At 50.7% G+C, this 15,484-nt stretch overlaps 1 protein-coding gene across 3 annotated transcripts in view; it reads left to right on the top strand.

Annotated features, from left to right (window-relative positions):
- The window catches only part of CNIH3 (cornichon family AMPA receptor auxiliary protein 3), a 218,974-nt gene that overhangs the window by 104,150 nt on the left and 99,340 nt on the right, over positions 1-15,484 (top strand). Inside the window, exon 1 of one of the 3 annotated variants that reach the window (XM_021679500.1) lies at positions 11,866-11,986. The exons of 1 other annotated variant lie outside the window; for it this stretch is intronic. In XM_021679500.1, coding sequence (XP_021535175.1) covers positions 11,906-11,986 — 81 coding nt within the window. In that variant the 5' untranslated portion in view covers positions 11,866-11,905. Of the gene's footprint in view, positions 1-11,865; positions 11,987-15,484 lie in introns of those variants that run through there. One more of the 3 variants, XM_021679501.1, reaches the window with a different exon arrangement.

Raw genomic sequence — 15,484 nt, 5'->3', positions numbered from 1 at the left:
TGAGTCTCTGGCACCTGTGCCTCCGGCGTGGGGCTGGGGCGGGGGCTCGCTGGTGGGACCTTACTGTGTGGCATGGAGGTTTGAGGATCACAGTATATCAGCATGTGTGTTTCAATGGCAGACCATGAATAAATGTTTGTAGAATAAATGGAGAAATGTTGGGAAGCGAAATTCCACCATCTAACCTTATGAGAGGTGTTTGGATTATTGGTTTCTTTGGGCTGTTTTGCCTCTGTAACTCCCTGCCCTTGCCCTGTGGCCACTCTGCATCTTAACCGTGAGTGTGTGGCTGTGTGTGCCCCCGTCTCCCTGGCCCTGCTCTTGGCCCTTCCTCGCCACACTGCTCCCAGGGGACGGGTCCGCTGGGGCTCGTGGCCACTGGGTCTGCAGCCTGCTGGGGCTTCGGGTCTCCATTTACGAGCAGTGGGTTTCCACGGAAGATTTATAGGGTCTTGCTGCAGAAACAGCGTCTCCCCTACAGTCACACCTGCAGAGTCATGATGTGAGGCAGGGGCTCTGACTTCACCTGAAGCTGTTTTGTTTTGTCCAGGTTGACATTCATGCCCTAGTTATGCCTCCCATCTAACTCTGAACTCAGCCAAACAGGTTTGCTCTGTGATACGCGAAATAACAGGCGTGTTGGCACCCTGCACCCCTTTACTTCCCTAAGTCCTGCCTGTGCTTCCAGCTGTGGTCGAAGGGTCAACTCCTCCGTGAAGTCACTCCTCTATCCCAAGTCATGTATAATCCGCAGGATTAGTCTAGGCCCCCTGTGAGGTGCGGGACTTCAGAAACAGCTGTGTGGTCAGATTGCCTAGCTTTGAATCCTGGCCCATCCGTCTGCTAGCTGTGTATCCCTGGCAAAGTTACCTAACTTCTCTGTACCGCTGGGCCTTGCAGACGGCATATGGGAGGGGCTTGGCCTCAGTGCGGAGATGGGTTTCTTGGAGGCCCATTTCGAAGGATCAGAGGAGACCACAGACTGGGCCCACCCATCTTGGCACCTGCTCCTTGCCCTGCACACCGGGACGCAAAAGTTGGCATGGTTCCAACTGGAGAACTTCCGTTTTTAGGCCCAGATACCGAACTATAAAACAGTCCATTTGTGGGACGCCTGGGTGGCTCAGCTGGTTAAGCGTTGAGCTCTTAATCTCATCTCAGGTCTTGATCTCAGGGTGGTGAGTTCATGCCCAGCATGGAGCCTACTTAAGAAGTAACCACGGTTTACAAACCGCTCTCCCAGAACACTTAATGGTTGCTGTTGTTCTCTGCTGGGGGAGTGCTCATTCAGACCAGCTGTGGGGACTTCCTCCATCCCGAGTGTGCATGTGTGTGGTGTCGTGTGTGTGTGCGCGTGCGTGTGTGTGCGCAGACACTCTGATCTTTGCAACGGTTTAAGCCGTCCTTTAGGAGAGCTGAGAATATGGACTAATGAAGTGATTCACAGCTTTATAAGCCCAAGTTCTGGTGGAGCACAGGGGGCGTGGACAAGGCAGCAGAACTCGGTGAGAAGGGAGGCCTCTCGGGGCATGTGGGAGTCGGGGTCTCGGGGAGGGGGTATGGAAAGGAAGGGAAATTGTGACCGCGATACTCAGACTGTACAATTAGGCCCAATATTAATCTTGTGAGTGACAGACAGGCTAAACTCATAGCCTCAGATTTTCTGTAGGATGCCTGAGACCGTCCCTCAGACCTGCACAGTGCTCCCAGAGCGGGGAGGCATGGGGAGATTGTCACATCTGACCCAAAAGCCCGAGTCCTCGAGTGTCCTATCCAAATTCGCAAGTGGAACAAAACTAATGGCTGTGCAGAGGGCTCATGTCAGTAATAATACCAGCCAGGCTACGGAGGCATCCAGTACATCCAGGGCCGAGCTGGGAGCTGGGTTTAGACGCCGGGGTCAAGTGCGGGCACTTGAGGTCTCCAGCAAGCTCCGTGAGCCCCCTGGGCTCTGCAGTCTCTGAGCCGACAGTCTCCCCGACACCTGCCCTGAGCAGTATCATTGAAGTTGATGGCGCGTCTCTAGGTGCAGAAGGAGCCAGGGCCCCGAGCTAAGTGGGGTGTTGCTAATTGTCCACAGTCTGTTTACAGAGCCTGCCTAACGGTACTAATTTCTGCAGAAGATAGTGCTCACGGGAAGATGGCATTTAGCTGAGTTGGGGACATGAGCGCGAAGCTGCGTCCCGTTACTCAGCCTCGGACCTAAGGACTTTCCAGAACTGTCCGTTCTGGGCTAGAAGCCCTGCCCTGCCCCCTCCACACCACTTCTTTGGTGAAACATGGCTTCTGCATTTGCTTGGTCCTGTCCACACAGGCCAAACTGATGAACGTCTGGTTTTCGTGTCACACAGCTAGGAAGTGGGAAGTTAGGCCCAAAGCTTCCCAACTAAGTTGTCATCTGTTTCAATTCAGTGAAAAATTAGTTTATGGAACATACTCTGTGTCTGAAGCCTTGTGCCAGGTACGCCCGCAGATATGTGTGCAGACTCCTGTTGTGCTTCTTATCAAAATCCTACATGGCTCTGTGCATCTCTGTTGGATTGTGAGCTCCTTACAGGCATGGACTATGTGTGCCCCGTTGATTGTGTCTGCAGAGTGGTTAAGTGCTCTAAGGTAAATACGTGAAAGGCAGTCATGGTCCCTGTCTGCGTGTTGTTCATCATCTAGTGGGCAGACTTGCTTAAAGGTTACCAGTCAGACTGTGATAAATGCATCCATCCACCCACCCACCCATCCACCCATCCATTCCTCCATCCATCCACCCACCCATCCTCCTATCCATCCATCCATCCATCCATCCACCTATCCACCCATCCCCCATCCATCCACCCAACCACCCACCCATCCATCCATCCCCAAGGCACCCATCCCCATCCATCCTTTCATCCACCCACACATCTGTCCATCCCCCCATCGATCCCCCAGCCATCCATCCATCCATTCACCCACCCATCCCCTATCCATCCATCCCCCATCCACCCATCCATCTACCCATCCATCCACCCACCCATCCATCCATTCATCCATCCATCCATCCATCCATTTGTTGAATGTTTGCTGGGCATCTATTATATGCCAGATGCGGGAGGGTAATGGTGATTCAAAGATGAATAAGAAAGAGCCTCTAATATCAAGTACCTCCCAGTTTATAGATAGAGATAGAAATTCAGCATGTAAAGAGTTGAACTGTAAGACAGGATGGTGTTCTACTGATATGAGGTATCTAGAATAGTCAAATACACAGACATAGAAGGTAAAACAGTGGCAGCCAGGAGCTGGGGGAGGGGAGAATGGTTATTGTTTCATGGGGACAATTTCAGTTGGGAGAAGATGAAAAATTTCTGGAGATGGATGGTGGTGATGGTTGCATAACATTGTGAATGTACTTAATGTCAGAGAACTGAATACTTAAAAATGGTTAAAACGGTAAATTTTATGTTATGTATATTTTACTAGACCCCACCCCCAAACAAACAAGGTGATAAGTACTCTGCAGGTCGAGGACACATGACCCCTGGAGTCTATGCCTGGTCCAGGTGGCCTGGACAGTCACCCTGCCCCAGACCCCAGAGAATCTGTGCCCTGCATGTCTGCAAGGGGGTTTGGGGCCTGCAGGAATTAGAGCAAATGGGAATTATGGGATCTGGAGGCCCACCTTATCTAAGTTATAGGAGAGTTTGCTTTACTGGACACTTTCCCTTTCCTGAAGCTGTGAATTCTGTCCACAGTGGGCTCCACATTAAAAGGGTCTCTTGGTGAATAAAGGACTTTGGCAATTATCTGTCACTGCACAACTGACCACACCCGACCCTAGTGGGGCTTGAAACAGCAGCTAGTCTTTATCTGCTCGGGACTCAGCTCTGGCGGGGGCTCCGCTGGGCGCAGTCTCTGCTCCACGTGGTGTTGGCCACACTGATCAATGGCTTGGGGCTGGAAGAGCCAAGGCCTACCCCAGTGTGGCGCCTCAGCTGCACGACCAGAGACCGGGGGCCGTGGGGCCCCTCTGTCCTCGAGGAACTATTTCATGAGTTGGATGGACTTTTGTTAATTTTTGATCGCCTTCAACCCCTAGAGCTTTGCAAACATAGTTTGGCAAAGTCACAGTATTTAATCAATAGAAAATTCATTGTGCTTTCTACTTGTGTCATCGCTTTAAGTACTTTACTAAGGTATTCGAATAGCTTTCTTAGGATTTATAATTTGCTTTGTTTCAAGTGGTATATCATATTTCTTTGTTTCTCTGTAGTGTCTTTGACTTACTCTTAGCTTAATTACTTGCATTGAGTGTTGAATTAAATTAATTTAACAGAAACACTTGTTTTTCTGGTAAAGCGACAGAGAGCAGAAATATCACTATTAGAGTAAGGCTTATTCTCCAAATTCTTTTTTCGTTTTCAAAATGTTCAATCTTGTTTTACAGGTTACAGTAAAGTGAATATAAAATCTCCACACTCTCTCTCTTAAATAAATAAATACATAAAATCTTTAAAAAATAAATAAAATCTCTAAATTCTTTTTGCAGTACAGCATTACAGGCTGCCCATCGAGGTTCAACTATTCTTTCAATTCTTAATCTTTTTTTTTTAAATCTTTTATTTATTTTTTATTTTTTATTTTTAAGATTTTATTTATTTATTTGACAGAGAGAGACACAGCGAGAGCTGGAACACAAGCAGGGGGAGTGGGAGAGGGAGAAGCAGGCTTCCCGCTGAGCAGGGAGCCCAATGTGGGGATCGATCCCAGGACCCTAGGATCATGACCTGAGCTGAAGGCAGACGCTTAACGACTGAGCCACCCAGGCGCCCTCAATTCTTAATCTTAATCCCCAGATTAGCATGTCATTGAATTCTGTGTATTTGATGTATGGTACTTGTTGTGCACTGTGTCCCTCCCAAATGCGCATGTTGAAGCTCGAACCCACGGTGTGGGTACATTTGGGGGTGGGGACTAGATGGAGGTGATATCGGTTACGTGGGGTCACAATGGGGGCCTTAATCTGATAGCCCTGGTGTCCTTGTAAGAAGAAGAGGAGACCCCAGATCCCTCCTCCTCTCTGGCTGCGTGCATAGAAGGAAGGCGTGTGGGGGGACAGTGGGCAGCCCGGGGAGGGGCTCTCACCAGAAACTGTATTCCCAGCATCATGACCTTGGACACCTAGCATCCAGAACTGTGAGAAGATAAATTTCTCTTGTTTGGGCCACCCAAGTCTGTGACATTTTGTTACGGCAGCTGGAGCAGACTAATACAATAATAAATATAAAGCTTATCAAGAAACAAATTTAAAGTGATTTATTGAATTTACATGCTTGATTGCATCACCTGGGGATAAATGAATACAGTGACTTCGTCCATTTTTTAAATTTAAATTTAAAACTTTTAGATATGTTTCTAAAATGCAGTTTGAAGTGCCAGACTTTCTGAACAAAAGATTTCCATGGAAATATTTCTCATTGACACCATTTTTCTCAAGCATTGACAATAAAGTTTGGTCATTATTTCAGAAACAATTCCTTACAACTTCACAAGACCACCAAGATTCAATTTAAATTTCTCATTTTAAAATAAATTATTACTATGCTTTTACGCCCAACATTGAAGTTTTGTAGAAAATGAGTATTTTACCGTCTTGATTTATAACTTTTCAAATAAGTTGTTTTCTCATTTCAGTAGATATATGTTTTCCAACTAGCGGGACCATAAATAGAGAACACAGTGTATGTTTATATAGACATTATTCTTTTTTAAATGGCTGTTGAATATTTCATGTTTGGAAATGCTCTATCATATTTAAGCAGATGCTGGCTAGTGTTCATATTTTTCAGGGTATTTTCTTAATATTTTTAATAATTTTATCAACATTTTAAACATTTAAATTTAGACAGTTTTGTTCTTTCCAGCGCACTGTTGTGTGAAACTGATTTTTGGATTGTTTTTGCTATTGATAATTACAATTATTTTATGAAACCATCAGCTTTGGCAGAATGTGATCTGCACTCGAACTCTGAGCACCATTTGCATCCATACTTGCATCCCTGGCATCGATGAGACGCTTGTATTTTTGTTAAACGCCCCAAGTATTACAAGTATGGAGTATTGTGTCATTTTGTAGTAATTCTGTGTACTGTGTTATTTTGTTGTCATTCTCACGGGTGTGAGAGGTGGTCTGGCCCCGCCCTGCAGCAGCAGAAGAGGCCCTAGGCCGTGATTCATTATGAACATCACTGCTGGTTCTCTGCAGACTCAGGAGATGGAGGTGGACTGTCATTAAGTGAACAGTAATAGATGGATCCACACTTAGTTTTCTTTCATGAGTTCATTTGCAATATTTTATGTGTAAATTCTTAAATTTGTAAATATTGAAACACTGCATTTACCATTCGCATGAATGGAACAGCTGGTTGGGGTGGGTGGCAGGTGATTCCGGGACAGCGAGAGACCCGGACGTAGAGCCTGGCGCGCTCTGTGATGCACGAGCTTGCGGGGGCACCTTCATCAGTGGCCCTTGTCATGGCCTATGACAATTAGCCTGAATGAATGACTTTCATTTAGAACTTGATTATTGATTAATTTTACTGTTCGCTGCCACAAACGTTAACGCTATTTACCAGTCAGAACAGAAAACGTTCAAGATGACCGTCATCGCTGCAGTTATACTAATGAATATTGGCTGAATAAACTGCGAGCTGGAAAGTTGAAGACCTCGGAAGGCTTGCGCTTCTGGAGAGATTCTGGGAGATGTCCCTGTGGGGCGAGACCAGGGGGGAGGATGGTTCTGCCAACAGCCAGGCGGCAGTGGGGAGCAATCTCCTGCAGACGGGAAAGAGGCTGAAGTTGGAGTTCTGGAGGAGAGGGGACCCTATATGCTGTTGGACGTCCAGGACTGGTGGAGGAGGCAAGACCTCACGGGAAGGGCTGTGTGGTGCGCAGGAAGTGTGCAGCCGGGCACGGGGGCTCCCGTGCTAGGAGGGAGCAGGAGGCCCAGGGCCGGGCCAGCTGGGGTGGCAGCAGGAAGTGGCGTGGGCAGATGACCAGTGGCAGAGAGAGGAGATGCCCGCTGTTTGGTGGATGGAAGCCCCCCAGATCTCATGGGGAGCCCTGGCGAACGCTGGTACTGAATTCCTTGCTAGTCAAGTGGGAAGAAGACTCAAAGTTAGATTTCAGTTATTTTAAAGAATGAAGAGGGGATTGATCCAGTACTCTCGAGTCTGTAGTTCATAGCTAGCTCCTCCACGCAAATGCACGCGTGCCACGCAAGTGGACGTGGTCCAGAGTCAGACAAGCTGACTGAGAGATACAGAGGCACACACAGCGATAGACATGGGCTTCCTGAACCCAGTCACCGTGCTCAGCACGGAACTGTCTGTGGCAGACGCTCAGCTTGGAAAGAATTATTGTCGGATAGATCACACGCAAGAAAATGGTTAAAAAGTCCTAAGGGTGAGGGGTGGAGGGAAAATCTTTATATTCTGGTTGGAACAAACCAGTTGTAAAATACAATTTGGGACAACCAGGAAACACGTGTGGCAAAATGTTGACGGTTGTGGAATGTGGGTGATACGGAGATGCATGTTCACTATACTCCGTTTTCTACCTCTCTATACATTTGAAAAAATTTTTAAAGATTTTATTTATTTATTTATTTAGAGAGCATGCACGTGAGTGGGGGAGGGGCAGAAGGAGAGGGAGAGGCAGACTCCCTGCTGAGTACAGCGCTGAGGGCTCATCCAAGGACCCTGAGATCGTGACCTGAGCCGAAATCGGGAGTCGGACTGACTGAGCCACCCAGGCGCCCCTACGTTTGAAAGTTTTATGAGCGAAAACCCCACTAATGGGTATGGAAGAAATGTGGATATCCAAAAGGCCACTCAAAACCCTTTTTTCTTTGCCTTACTATTTGATAAAGGCCAGAACGAGAAAAGACTCATCTTCTCAGACTCACTTGCAACTAGGAACGGCAGCTGAGTGCCAGAGTGCTGACCAAGCAAATGCAGGAGATCCCTGGGGAGGGTTTCCTTTACTCTCCCAAAAACATGCCTTCATGGGCTGAGACCTTTTGGCTCTTTTCTTTTGTCCTGCCCGCAACATGGATGGAGATGCAGCAGCCTTCTTGTGGCCATGAGAACCAAATTCATGTGCTAAGGATGTAAGTCAGGAAGGTAAAAGGAGGTGGGGACAGTAAGGATGTCAAGGAGCTGCTACACCAGCCCTGAACTGATTATCCATCTGATTTCCTCTCTATCAGGAAAACACAACCCCCCCGCCCCCATTAAACCATGGTATCAGTTAAGAATTGTGTTTACCCGTAACAGAATTCCTTACTCTCATGGCTTAAAAAAGTCAGAAGCTTTATTGTCTCGCACTGTAAGAAGTCAGAGGATAGGACGTTCAGGGCTGGTTTGGTGGCTCTATCATGTTGTCAATGGCACTTCCTCTATCTTTTTAGCTTTTCCGTTCTTAATGTGTTGATTTCTTCCCCACTGTCACAAGATGGCTGCGGTACCTCCCTGCGTCCCGTCTGCATTCCAGGCAAAAAGAAGTATATATCTCCTGAGCTCAAACAGTGTCAAATGGCCGCATGTGGCTGCATGGTGGCTAGGAAAAAAAATAAAGCAATTGCCTTTTCAATGTCTACAGTTGATGAAACAATGTAGGTTGGTCTCTCAACATCCATTCCTCATTACTTTCTCTCTTGCCGTCCTCTACTGTGTCACGGGCAGTTCTTCTCCTCCTCCCTCTTCCAACGCTCCCTTGTGAAGGAGTTATTTATAACCTCACCAAGGAGGCTAGGAATCTTTCGAGTCCCTGACAGTGCCCGCCACCACTAAATCACATTTGTTGAATTAATAAACTGTAATTGCCTCTTATTTTCTGAGATTCTACTCCCCCAGATAATTCTGCATTTGGTGACACAAGATAAAGCAGGGCTGGGGAAAGGTCAAGAAAAATAGAGGCTAAACGTATGGAGCCTTGAAAGTCAGAGTGGTAGGATAATGGATTCAAATTTTTTTTGTTTGATATTTTATTTTGATGTAGACACTCCTGATTCTGGTAATGCTCGGCTAGATCATTCAGACCAATCCTCCCACTAAATACAATTTAAGAGTTGAATAAAATCTAAAAGCATCTTCTTAAAAGCATCAAAGACTTACCCAGAGAGTAAGGAATTACTGGGGCCAAGTTCTGAGAGTGGGCAGGATCCAGACAGGTCGACCTAGCACTGGGAGCCAGTTTTGCCCTTCGGGGCATTTGCTGATCTGGAGGAAGGGTAAAAGTCTGAGTTGGGACTTAAGCGCTTTGTAGGGCTTGGGGCAAAAGCCAAGGTCCAAGGACCACCAGGGCTTGGGACTTGATAACCACCTGCTTTGGCCAGGGATCTAAAAGGACCACTCCCTGTGGATAAGGGTGAACCGAGAAAACCAGCCCTGAAACAGACCACAGTCTTCTGGTTACCCCAGAAAATCTCAAACCCTGAATTTGGAGCAAGACAATTCTAGAAAGCTTGTGTCCCCCAGACACCTGGCAAAAGATGTAGAAAATCCTCCTTGGAGAAAGATGACATCATCTTCGTCCTCGAATTTCTGCAAAGAACTTAAAAAAACCTGCTTGACACACAATAAAAACTTAGTGGACATAGGAAGAGTGAGGACTCCGTCAGCACAAACCAGCAGAAGCAAAAGACAATAGATCAAACCCGAAGGAACTCAAAATATTTGAATGATTCTGATCTTCCTGTGATGTTTTCTTATTGTTTTGGTGCCACAAAACTTATACGGTATAATTACAACCGTGGTGGCTGATGTAAGGAAATGGTTGATGTACAGTGAAAAGCAAACAGAGCTAGAAGGCAGCATAGACCCATGGTGCTGGTGGTGCCTGCAAGTGGCCAACTCTGGTGTCTGTTTCATCCTTTTTCATTTCCGTATTTTCCAAATTTTCTTTAACGAGGATTTATGCTGGAAGACATACAAGTAAAAGAGAAAGTGATAAAGACTGTAACCCAGAGTGGGGCTGGATTCACAGGTGCAAAACCTCCACCGTTGCCCAAGGTCCTGTGGTCAGAAGGGCCTCACACTTGGATGAATGCTCTGCTGCTTCTATCTTGAAATTCTTAATAATTTTGAACAGGGAGCCTTCCCAGTCCTGCACAGCCAGCCCTCACCCAGAGGCAGTTAAACGCTGATCCGTGGACCCTCTGTCAACAGCCACTGGGCTTGCTCTGGTTTCTGTACCTCCCACTGAAAGGCATCTAGTTTACAAGTTGGAGGTGTGCCCAAACAGCTGCAAGAATGTTGGGGTATGGCAGGGAGCCCCCTGGGCCAGGAGTGTGCAGGTCTCATCCTAGCTCTGCCCTGGCGAGTCTAGGACTAGCTCTCTGTAAGTCATTCCCTCCAGCTCCAAAGCTGTGTACATGGCAGTTAGCACACCAGGGTCAGAATCGATCAGCAACTATTTATGTAGCGTGCACTCTACAAGACAGCAGGTGCTCTGAGATCCATTCCCACGATGTGCTTCCAGGCTCCCAAGAACTATCTGAAATGACTGGAACCCCTTTCCGGGCTACATGGCGCGTTTCCAAGATACTGGGCCACTGGGGCAAAGTGTGCAGATTATAACCCTACCGTTTATCGAACGTGTAGCCAAGGCCAGGCCCTGCGCTAGGTTCTTATGTTCCCATTTAACCCCTTGACATGGATTGGTAGTACGCTTACCCGATTTTTTTCAGATAAGGAAACTGAGGTTTAAAGAGGTTAAGGAACTTTCGCGAAGGGGTCCGATTCCAGAGGCACATGCTCTTGACAGTTCCATGGACCAGCACCAATAGCAGAGCCCCCCCGCGGCTGCCTCTTCAGCCCAGACGGTCTGGGTCCCCCAACGCCAAGTCAGATGGCGGGGGAGGGCGGGCGCTCGGAGGGAAAGCCGCCGCTCGCGGCCTTTGCAAACGCGGCCCCGCGTGAAGGGCGCTGCAGTGCTGGGGCCCACGGGCTCCTCCCGCGTCCGCAGCCACGCAAGGCCGGCCCGCTCGGGCAACGCTGCGAGCACCCGCGGGCGGCGGCCGCGGCGGGGCGCGAGTACGCTCCGTCCCCGCCCGCAGCCCCTACCTCCTCAGACGCACGTGTCCCGAGTCCCCGCCCGCGCCGCCCGCCGCAGGTGTCCTGGGAGAGGCGGGCGCGCACGGCGCCAGCGCCCCCGCCGCAGTTCGGCGGGCGGGGAGGGCGCGCTCGCGGGAGCCGGAGCCCGGGGCCGGGGCCGAGGCGGCGGCGGCAGCAGGTGGAGCGAGCTCCGCGGCGGGCGCGGCTCCCGGCCTGAAACCCGCCGCTGCGGCGGCCGGGGCGCACGCAGGCCCCGCGGGGCCGGAGCCGTGCGCGCCCGGTCCAGCCTGGTTGCCGGGGAGGTCGGGTAGCCGTGCGGGGCACCCGCCCCTCCGACCCCCGCAAAGACCTGTGCTTGCGGGAGGGAGCGCCGGCGGCTCTGCGGTCTGGGAGGAGCTCGCCGGGCAGCGCGAGAGGGTCCCGCCTGGCGCGCCCGCCTCCCCTTGGGCTCGGGCGGCGGGTTGGCCTCGGGCGGCGGGTTGGCCTCGAGGGCTCTCTGGCTGCACTCGCCTGCACGAGTTCTCTACTGACTGGTTTCCTCGGTTTGGGGACTGTTCCCGCCAGCGACGCCGGAGCACCTTGCCGTGTGTCCGCAGGCGGGCGGGCTGGCGTCCCGGCCGCCGCCGCTTCTGGATCCCGGCTCTGCTCGCCGCCCCTGACCCTCGAGGCTCCCCGGCCTCCGGCCTCGACGCGAGGGTGCCGACCTAGCCCCGTCTGCCCCTCTAGGAGGGAGTGCGGTCCTCGAGGGGCGCTGGCCTCCCAGGACCTTCTTGGTGTGCCTCGGGACTGGGGTGCGCGCGGCCCCGCAGCTGGCCATGGCCTTCACTTTCGCTGCTTTCTGCTACATGCTGTCCCTCGTGCTGTGCGCCGCGCTCATCTTCTTCGCCATCTGGCACGTGAGTAACCGGCAGCGGCTCCTAACTCTTCTCTTTCGCCCCGTCCACCTCCTCCTTCCCGGCTTGCTCTCAAGTGCACCTGACGTGGCGCGAGCCGCGGACCCGGAGGCCAGCCGCCGCGCACCTTCGGGCTGCACCCTCGGCCGGCCCCATCCGGAGCCAGGGGACAGTTAGCGGCATCCCGAGCCCGCGGCGCGCGCGCCCTAGGCGCCTGGCTGCTGGCGGGGGGCGGAAGGAGCGCGGGTTCCCCGGCGAGGCCCAGTGCTAGGCCCGGGGCGCGCGGCTGCATCCCCGCCTACCCTGCTCCTCCCTGCCGGCGGGGAGCGAAGGAGCGACACCGATGTCGTCCCGGCAATTAGTCAAGTAACTATAACAACTAAACATTGAAAATGTCAGCGTATGCGGTGGGCTGCGTTTAGACAACGTTTGCAGACAAAGCGGAAACACGACGGGAGCGCCGCTGGAGAGGGTCCGCGGCGAGCCCGGCCGGGAGGGGAGGGGGCCAGCGGCGGGGGTCGCCTGGTCGCGCGGGGAGAGGCCCCGGCGGGCGACGAGTTTCCCTCTCCTCCGCTGCCCCCGGACCCAGCCACCCAGCCCCTGCAAGGCCCCCGCAGGTGGCAGACTCCCCGGCCCCGGCTCCCGCGGTCCACCCCCCCACCCCCGGGCGGGCTGGGGGGCAGTCGGGGTGGGTCCCGGTTCGGCAGGTGCAGTGGGGGTCTGGGACGTGCAGCACTTCTGCATAGGGGCAGGAGGAGGCCGCCGCACAGAGATGGTGCCATACTCGGCAAACCCAGCGCTCTCAGGGCCCCCTTCTCTGAGGCTGTTTCCGCCCCCTGCCCTCGCCAGCCGGGAGCTGGTGGGAAGAAGAAGGGCGGAGGTCGGGAGTTCCAGTCGGAGTGGGGTCCCGTAGCCTCAGCGCCCAGCGAGTCCGGGGGCGGGGAAGGACCCTGGAATGGGTTCCTGGAGGCTCGACTCCGTCTCCAGCGAGCCTTACAGTGCGCCTCTGCAGGGGCGGATGCCCGACCAGAAGAGTTGCAGGGTGGTTGGGATGCTGGTGTTCCATAGGAGCGGCTTCTGGAGTGAGAGGGTTTCTCTTAAGATGGAACTAAGCTAAAGCAGGTCCTGTTACCAGGCTCTTTGGGAGTGAGAACAGGGACCCCGGCAGCAGGCTAGACGCTCTCTTCCACATTCCCAAAGTGACCGTTGACCTGGGTGGTCCCCAGGCTTCCCCTTGCATCTGGATGGTGCAAGTCTGTGAATCAGTCGGTTTAGGAAGGGGGATTGTTGGAGAAGGAATTCAGACACAGGAATTTTGGGGCTGATAAAAAATTGGGCAGCGAGAAGTGATGGGATTTTGTGGCCTCTCCTCCCCTGGCCAGGGATTCTGGGTCTAATTCTCTCTGCAGAAAGGAGCCTCGAGTTGTTGACGTTGCTAAGGGAGAGGGAAACTTTACCTAATTTAGAACAAATAGGGGTGCAGAACAGATCACGCCCAAACAGCGCAGCACATACCTGCTCATGTGTTTCAAAGGAGCTTTCTGTGCTTCCCTGGATCGGGGGGGAGTCATTTGCATTCCAGAAGGCTAACAACTCCCCCTTTTTGGGAATACTTCAGTTGCTGTTTTTTTATGTTCTTGTCTTGGCCAGAGGGTGGCAGGTAGCAGAGCTCCATCAAACTGTCAGCACTGGGGTTCTCTGAACAAGCCCCTGGAGCAGAGCAGGTAACCAGCAAGAAGAATTTCCTCTCACTCGGGGGAAGATAAATAATTCAAGAGCAGGTTAATTAAATGGATGGTGTGTGCAGCTGGTTGACTAATAGACGTGTGAATCGAAGCCGGCAGTGGGGTGATGATCCCGTCGGCCTCCGCTCCCCAGCAATCACCCGCCTTGTCCGGGGGGTAGTCGAAAGCCGATGGGTCCTGACCAGCTTCCAAGTGGGAGTATCAAGATTCCAGTTTCTGATAAGAAAAAGAACCCGTGCTGTTTGAATTCCGATTACAATGAGCATGGCCAAGTCTCTAGCCTCTGTTCTTTCCTGCGTCTTTTCCTTCCCCGTCTCGGAATCAAACAGCCCAGAGCCTCCCCATGTTGATTTGGCTCCTGAGCATTGAAAGGGGAAATCAGTGCGAATGTTGTGTGTGTGGGTGTTGCCTATATGGTGGTAATTACTTCCACGAAAATTTAGGCTGTGTGTTTGCTTTCTTTCTGGCTTCTTATCTTCCCTCTATATTTCTTGATCTGATAAGCCATATTGATTGCTTAGCATATATTAACATCGCCGGGAATGCATTGGGCACTTACCAACATACTGCAGTTAAAAAGCCTGCCCCATTGCCATGTGCTGGCTATAAGACAGGAAGACAGCACCTTTTCCTTACTTACCTTCCTAAAGGTAATAATAGTACCTACCACTTAATGACCCTGACCAGCCGGCGAGTTCTAGGCTCTCAGTGAGGACCTGTCAGATGTCCCTCCGGTGTTTATTCCCCCCCCCCCCCAGAGTGGATGTGGCCATACACACCTTGCTTTCAAGTCTCATGTTTTACTTTGAAAATTTATTTGCATCTGTTTTCAAATGAAAATAATTTGAATTGCTGATTAATTTTCTATCAGCCACTGTTTGTCACATTTGGAACATGCAGAATAAAAGTGAGGGTCTCTTTTTTGTTTGGGATGTGTGTGTGTGTGTGTGTGGCTTTGTGTGCCTTCAGGCACATGGCCTCTTACTGTCACTGGCAGTTCTGCACTCCTCACAGCTGACATTTTATAGATTCAGGGAATGGTGGATCAGAGAGGTTATGAAACTTGCCTGAGGTTGCACAGCTGGTGTGTGCTGGAGCTGGGATTTGAGCTGAGTCTGAGCCTGGTGTGCCCATGTCGTCTTTCTTTTTTTTTTTTTTTTAAATATTTTATTTATTTATTTGACAGAGAGAGACATAGCAACAGCAGGAACACAAGCAGGGGGAGTGGGAGAGGGAGAAGCAGGCTTCCTGCCGAGCAGGGAGCCCGATGCGGGGCTTGATCCCAGGACCCTGGGATCATGACCTGAGCTGAAGGCAGACGCTTAACGACTGAGCCACCCAGGTGCCCCCCCCATGTTGTCTTTCTAACTCAAGTTACTATCTTTGGCTTGTTTAACTTTGATAATAGTAGATAATGTTTTTATGCAGTGGATTACCTTTCTCTAGTATAAATGAAACATTTGGGGCCGGAATTTCTGATTTGAGTTAAAACAACAGAGACATCTAACACATTATATATCCGTTTAAAAAAGAGGAGATCCTATTTCAGTCTTTAAAAAATTAGTTTTTCTGCTTATAAAATGATACAGGTTCCTTGCCGAAAAATTTGAAAATACAGGGACATATATGGAACAAAATAACCATTAATCGTATTCTGCAGGAACCATTAATCGTATTTGGGGGTTTCTTCTTCCAAACATTGCGTATCTGTGTATTTTAAAAAATTGCATACGGATGTTTAGAAGGAAGAAAGGTG

This window comes from Neomonachus schauinslandi, chromosome 6, assembly GCF_002201575.2.
Source record: "Neomonachus schauinslandi chromosome 6, ASM220157v2, whole genome shotgun sequence".
NCBI classification, from domain to species: Eukaryota; Metazoa; Chordata; class Mammalia; order Carnivora; family Phocidae; genus Neomonachus; species Neomonachus schauinslandi.
Note: the sequence above shows the minus strand (reverse complement) of the source record. Positions and strands in the feature narration are given on the sequence as shown.